Source organism: Eleutherodactylus coqui, chromosome 6 (genome assembly GCF_035609145.1).
Source record: "Eleutherodactylus coqui strain aEleCoq1 chromosome 6, aEleCoq1.hap1, whole genome shotgun sequence".
Classification (NCBI taxonomy): Eukaryota; Metazoa; Chordata; class Amphibia; order Anura; family Eleutherodactylidae; genus Eleutherodactylus; species Eleutherodactylus coqui.
In genome coordinates, this window is record NC_089842.1 from 45,635,333 (window position 1) to 45,643,177 (window position 7,845).

Below are 7,845 nucleotides of genomic sequence, written 5' to 3' on the forward strand. Positions count from 1 at the left end.
ACAAACTAGAGGCTCAGTTACAGCAAATGTAGATCCATATGCCAGAAATACCATATGGAACCTGAATGCCTCCATACCCACCTGTATCACATCTTGCATCCAAACTAGAGTTGCCCCAACAAGGTATTACAGCCTACCTTCAATTGTCCAGTTTTCCACAATCAATTAGTCTTTTGAAATCATTTATATCAAAGTTCCAATCACTCATATAAAGTTTTATTCTATTCTAACAACTCCTTCTAGATGCTTGATTTTTTTTTGACAATGAGTGCATATCATATATAATGTACAGTTCTAATTTATAACTTTTTTCGATGCACAGAAATAACCACTACTGTCATTGTCCTCTCCTGAGAGTAATTAGCATTAATAAAGACAATTATTGGTATCTGCTTGCCACTATATAATGTGCCAGTTTCATTTAAATGGATTTTATTTTATTTTATTCTGCATGCCAAGGCCAGAAAAATGTTATGAATCTAACACTATTTTATGTACTTTTTCACCTTTTTTTTAACTTAATTACAGACTTTGCTCTAGTTAAAACACAGGTCCTCCCAAGTTAGAAAGAGCTGCTGGAAGCTGTAAATCAGTTACTATGTAAAGGACATGAGCTTCTTTAGTGTGCCAGAGAAATATATCAAGGCAGCCCTCATCAGGTGTCCAAAGAAGCCGCCTGACCTGTCACAGGTAAGGAGCAGTACAGGACATGCAGTACCACCCTGTACTGTAGATACACATGACTAAGTATGCAGTCAGTGTATGCATTTCAGAAATAGAAAAGTTTTACCAGTGAAATGACGGTGCTGATTGGCTGGATTTTCTATCAGACTGCACATGCCACAGATGCGGATTTCCTGATATTGCATGTTAAATCTGGCTTCAAGTAACAAAGGTGCAAAAAAGACCATTGCTTGTTGAAAATTTTGTATTCTTTGTCCATTGTATCTTGAGGAACCTCTTACTGTCACAGAACCTGGGCTTTGATTAGTGGTATGGATAAAGGAAACCGTACAACAATGGAATTTATTTTTATATCATTTTCCAATGTTCCGGAATTGCAGTTTTTCCTATTTACCTTATTTCTTTGTATCTATAATATATCTATGGCTGCACATATGTTTTTAATTGTCCTCTATAACCTCAGTTCTAGCCTTCATACCCCAATGTACTTTTTTCTTGCCAACTTCTCATTTTTAGAAATATGTTATATTTCAACAATTTCACCCAACATGTTAAAAAATCTCCTATCAAATCATAAAACCATCACTTTCTCTGGCTGTGCTGTGCAAATGTACTGTTTTTTGTTATTGGCATCTACAGAGTGCTACTTGTTGGCAGCCATGGCTTATGACCGATATAACGCCATATGCCAGCCATTATTATATAACGTGATTATGAGTAGAAATGCTTGTGTTAAGCTTATCATGTGCTCATGGCTCATTGGTTTGATGGTTGCCATAATACAGACATTTCTTACATTCTCCTTACCTTTTTGCGGACCCAATAAAATCAACCATTTCTACTGTGATATTCCACCTGTAATGGCCTTGGCATGTAGTGACACAAAGTTTAATGAAATTGTCACTTTTATAATTATCCTACTACTGGTTGTAGGTGCTTTCCTATTAACAATTGTTTCATATACACGGATCATTTGGACAATTATAAAGTACCATTCCACAGCAGGGATTAAGAAAGCTTTCTCCACCTGCACATCTCACCTCATAGTGGTGACTGCATTCTATGGATCTGGTTGTGTAATGTATCTGAGGCCTAAGTCGACTTATGGTACAGATATTGACAAGTTTACATCACTCATGTATACTATTATTGCACCACTGATAAATCCTTTTATTTACAGTTTAAGAAATAGTGATGTGAAATATGCTGTAAGAAAAATGATGCACAACATAAAAATAGGCCAGCCATAATATCTTATATTTTTTTCCTCATTTGACACCATTCACAGTGTATAATCATTTGTAAGTGTGCTTCCCTTCACAACCATAATTATGTTGATGTGTAAATGCTACTGCATACATTTTCATACTTGACCTCATGGTGATTTCTTTTTTGAGCATCAATAAAAAGTAAGAATAAAATGCCAATGGCTCTGGTTAAAGGATTCCTAAAGGCCCAATTCCCACTTCAATTGAAAAGGTAAGACAGTTGAGCAGTTATGCTCTGATAATGATAGGTAAATTCTAGAAATACCGGCTTTCTGAGTCTTGTGGTCATAAATAAAAGCTTCATACTTTGAGTAGGTGGAACCCTCTCATGGCCCACCAAAGATGGAAAATGCCTCAGTTGGAGGTATTTATAAAACTTTTTATGGGGTAATTGAAATGAGTTAAGTAAATTGATAAATAGCTTTAATCTCTGACCTTCAAGAATATCTCCTATTTTAGAAATACCTCTCACCCACCAGACATCAAAGTTTGTATCTGGGATTATTATCTTTATTGCTTCTAGAGTTATTTTGAAGTCTGTAGAGGCAGAAGCCCCAATGATAGAGACATCTTTTTTCCATATAAATAGGGAGGCTGTTATCAAAGGAAATGAGAAGGTAGAGAATTTTTTAGATAGTCTGGAAAATCACAAGAGGTAAGACAGTCTAGGTATCTATTAATGCTGGATTCAATCTGAACCCAATGTTTTGGGGAGTCTACCAACCACAAACTTTACAATTGGATAAGGAAAGTGGCATAGTTATAGTACTTTATACAAGGGCACATCAATCCACCTTGTGAAAGGTGAAGAAATAATACCATGGTTGACATTCATGCTCTTTGACTTGAATTCTACTCAAAATGATATTGGGCACAACCACTGGGAGGTTCCAAAATAAATATAGGATTTTAGGTAGTAATAGCATTTTAGAAATCCCTATACACCCACTTTGAAGACACTAGTAAACTTTAGTAGTTTTTAATGTCCTTTTCTAAGTTTGATAATAAAGTTTTAAAGTTAGCTATTTTCAATTGCGATATGGGGAACGTCATTATGATTCCTATGCCTTCTTCCCATCTAATGTAAGAAGCAGAGAGGTTGCCCCCCAGTCTGACACTGCAAAAATTATATCAATCGATCAACAAGTGCCATCCACTGTTAATGAATTCTACCTGATCTTTATCAATGAGATTCGTTATGACCTCCAAAAGTCTTTTTGCTAGTATTCTAACATATAGTCTTTTATATGCATTTAAAAGGGAAACTGGTCTAAAATTTGAAGGGCAATCAGCGTCTTACTGCATTTGAGCCCATCCACTGAAAGCTATATCATTGAATATTCTGGTTAGGTAGGGGCACAAAATCAAATTAAGAGTCTTATAGTATTTGGTTGTAAACCTGTCCGGACCTGATGCATTGTTGGATTTAAGCAATTTAATAGCTACCAAGACTTCTGCAAAGCCGAATGGCTGCAATAAGGTAATCAATTCAATATGGGTTAATGTGGATAATGTTTGGATTCTGGTCTTTAATTGTCCATCTTGTCTCCAGTCAGCCATCTTATAAGATTCAAATTAATTCTCTTTACAAACTAACTTGTGTCTCCTTTAAGTATTTTATGCATTTTTAGTTCTATTTCCTTTTACAAATTGAGATATGAATTTTCTAGGCGTCAAGCCAGCATCACTAGTGCAGCAAATTGTTAGGCTCACATATCAGTTATTACGTCTTGAAATTTAGTGAGAAAATGCATTGCTTGTCTATTTCTCAATCAAATGTCTAGTTCTCATAATTACACTTTCTATCCATGAGAAATGACTTGTATACAGCTTTCACCGAAGATTAAAAATACGTGGCAGCATCAAAGGTGTAAAAAAGACAAACTTCTTTATTGCTTCATATTAAAAGCAGAACAGGCAACGTTTCGACAATCAAGTCTTTGTCAAGCCCCAGATTTGTATACAGCTTTGGCATAATGCCACTCCCTTTCTTTCTCCATAAAGATCTGGTTTTTTTTAGAATAAACTTAGAATTCTTGGGAATACAGAGAACTGTCTGTGTCTCAATGATTCCTTCCGGACAGATTTTTAATAATAATTTTGAACTCGGAATATCCATAACAAAATTGGTGCCCAACTCAGGGCTTGAGGGAAAAAAGGATGCTCATTGTACCCCGATTATCAGAACATAAGTTTGATGGAGCAACCCGGAACCACAGACTGAAAAACAGTGCTGTACGGTAAGACATTATCTTGTCAATCTAGTCTGTGCTTCTTGGTTAATCCTTCTCCTTTCGGAGGGTAGGTGTGCATGCTTCCTCATAAGTAAGACCTCAAGTCCATAAGAACCCAGATGGACTGATATGTTCTTTGAGTGGAAAGATATTTGCTTTGCTGTTGGCATTTTTTAATATATACTATTCCTAGTCTGGGTATTGTGGAAGGTAGCGCAGAAAGACTCTTTCTTACAGACAGCTTGATTGGGAGCCCCTCTTAGGAAGAGGGAAGAAGTAGAGACAGAAGGGAAGAGAGGGAGGAGACAGTACCCCACATAATGAAAATGGGAAACATGCACATCGATAGTTGAGGGAAGTTATAGTCCACTCACATCTTGTGGAGGCTTTTCTCCGAAGTGAAAGAATACAAAGGTTAAAAATGCAGAAAAGTTTGGGCCGTTAGAAGCCCCTAACATTTGTTTTTTTATGTGTTTAACTATTCCCTGCAGTTAAACTACAGCAACTTTGTGTAGTCTGTGATTCATATTTTATTTATATTTCTACGTGGACAGTCAGAGGGATATACGTCTTGTAATTACTAATAATTAATTTTGCTTAAAGTTGTTTAAATATTCTGTGTGCTTTCTAATATCTTTTGCCATATTTGAAGCATGTACCAGTGCTGAAATAGCTATTATGCTGTTTCACAAAGAGAAAACAGTCAGAGTTATTTTAAAAAGGTGGGGGACATCATTCTAGGACTTCAGTCTGTATTCAGGGTCACATAAAGTGAAGGAATGGAAACTTGTAATGAATTAAGTAAATTATACTGTCTTAAAAATAGAAAACAAATAGGAATGTTTAGGTATATTCTTGCTGTTCTTTGTGAAAATGCCAGTTCCATGATTGGTTGGACGTGTGTATATTTGCTAAATGATGTTACTGTTTTACTTTCTCTGTGAGACTGTTCTGTAGGAGAAATGAGTGTACCTATTATGGGAAAATATTAGTGATACTAGTGGTTGCTGTGGATCTGTTGTACAGTTCTAGTATCAGAAACAATTAAAGTTTGAATTTTTCTTCTGTTTGCCGCTCCTGATAACAGAGGGAAGTGGTAACTATTGAATGCATTTGTATGCGAATGAAGAGAGTTGTAGTACAGGGAGAAACCGCAGTAGTAGGAGAAGAAAAAAAAACTAAAAAATTGTCTCTGAATGTGCAGATTGCAAATTTGAAATTGAAGCATGTAGAAGCATGCAAACAGCCAGAATCAAAGGGGTGGAGCTAGATGATGTAGAAGTATGTAATGGGTCATCCCTCTCTTGTTCACAAAGAAGGGGGGTGAGAATCTGTCAGGAAAAGTTTTTTTTCCCTCAAATTTGATGAGACATTGCAGGCAGGCTCAGATTAATAATGAATTTGCTTAAAGGATATCCCATTTCCAATGTGGATAGATGTTTGTGGATTATTCTCTCCTGTTGTAACTCACAATAAAATTATTTCCTGTCTCTGTTGTTGACACTGACATCTTACAATCCTTATCTGCATCCATCAAATTCTAACTGGATGGAGAGGTACAAGTTGAGACCTCAGGTGCCAGTTCAGAAGAATCTTGCAAATTAACTGCTCTCTTAGTGGATCCAGCTCATGTGTTAGTCCTGACAGCTGCTGAAGAAACTCCACGGTTCCTTACATATTGTGGCCACCTCCAAGACAAACTTAGGGAACTTGAATGATGGTGTATCTGAAACCAGGATATACACTTCCCAGGGTCAAACAGTATCCCTTTAGTTTCCCACAAGAAAATGCTGTTGGGGGACAAGTGGGAGACTTCGGTCAGATGCGCTCTCCAGCAAACACCCCTTTTTACGGTCAAGAAAAAGATATAAAAAGGTCAGCCGTACACCTACCGCATGGTCCATGACCTTAGCAAGGGAAACAAGGTTACGGTTCTGGACTACTCCCTGGTGGTCTTCACCCCCCCCCCCCCATTACATCCAAAGCATACTCACTGTACTTATCTCTGGCTTGTCAGATACGGCTACAATGTGCCTTTCTCATGCCTCCTAGCATCTCTTTTCAACATTGTACAACCTTGAACCCGGCTACTCTTCTTCCAATCGAGTATCCTGGTTCAAATGGGGGAGGGGGAGACATAGGTGATCAAGGTATTGCAGATCAGCTATTTTTAAATTCTTTGCAGCAAGATTCTGATTTATTTGAAGTAGAACATCAGCATGATTGTCTAGCATTAATGCAACAAGAAACTGCAGGTTTTTGAAACAGTTACTGGAACCTCTGGTTTCAATGCATATTTTTAGCTTTTTGTAGATGGCTCTAGGTACGATTCCACATCGGATATGGAGTGCTCACACAACATGATGTCCTAAAAGCAGAAGCTCTGCCTCCGCATATCTCAGCACAAGAGGCAAAGCTGAAGGCCCTCACTAAAGCGTGTAGTGTGGCAGAAGGTAAGACAGCAAACATTTACACTGATTCCCGGTATGCATTTGGCATAGCTCATGATTATGGCCCAATATGGAAGGCCAGACAGTTTCTTACTTCAGCTGGACAGCCAATTAAGAATGGTGCAGCAGTGCAGAGTCTCATGGAGGCCCTACTGTCACCAAGCAAAGTAGCAGTCTTTAAGCCAAAAGCCCACACTAAAGCCAATCCTAGAGAAGCAAGAGGCAGCGCCCTAGCAGACTTCACAGCAAAGTCAGCGGCCCTCAAGCCGTGGAAGAAAAGAAGATACTGACAGCACTGGTCAGAGACAAAAATTTGGACATTGATAAAAACTTGGACATTGATATGCTAAGGGAGTAGTGGACTACATAGAAGACTAGGGGTTTGATACATTGCTGGATGTGTTATCTGCCATCCATGACAGGACCAGCTCGCACTGCTATGCTTGTAATAAAGGTCTACCACGCGGACCCGCAAATTGTGATATGAAGCTGCGGAGCGAATGGATTTAGCGGTCTGCCAATCCCTTAGCAGCTGGCTGTGATGCATTCCACCCAGGACCTTGGCCTGCGCCCACACCCTCACTTAGACTCACGTGTCCACGTCCTCGACACTTACCCCTACTCCTCATCATGTCGAATTAAGGATAGAGCAGCGCCAAAATAAATTACCCCACCATTTAGCGCTGAAAAGTGTGGCTAATTCCCCGCACACAGATACCAGAGGCTCTATGCTGTGACCGGAAAAAATTAAACCGCTGTCTTGCGCTGATACAGAGGGGTCATTTACCGCTCGCAGAGACTGGTATATAATAGAGAGGCTGTATGGAATGGGAGAAAACTAGAAAGCCAGTGAATAGTGCTGGTAACTGCGACTACATCAACCCCTCCCCCAAGGAAACGGTATAGTGAGATGCTCTGCACAGGGGCAGAAAACTCTAAAGCCAGTGGACAGTGCTAATAACTGCAGCTACTTCACTCACCCAAGGAAGGATATTGTGAGACGCTCTGCACAGGAGAAGAAAGCTATACAGCCAGTGGACAGTGGTAATAAATGCGGCTACTTCACCCCCCCCCCTCCCCCCAGGAAAAGGGTATTGTGTGACACTCTGCAAAGGGACAGAAAGCTATGCAGCCAGTGGACAGTGCTAATAACTGTGGCTACTTCACGCACCCAAGGAAAGAGTATTGTGTGACGCTCTGCACAGGGGC

At 39.1% G+C, this 7,845-nt stretch overlaps 1 protein-coding gene across 1 annotated transcript; it reads left to right on the top strand.

Annotated features, from left to right (window-relative positions):
- Positions 1 to 995: 995 nt before the first annotated feature.
- LOC136633551 (olfactory receptor 5A2-like) lies at positions 996 to 1,934 on the top strand. The gene has a single exon (XM_066609312.1). The coding sequence runs from the start codon at positions 996 to 998 to the stop codon at positions 1,932 to 1,934; it is 939 nt and encodes a 312-aa protein (XP_066465409.1).
- The last annotated feature ends 5,911 nt before the right edge of the window (positions 1,935 to 7,845 follow it).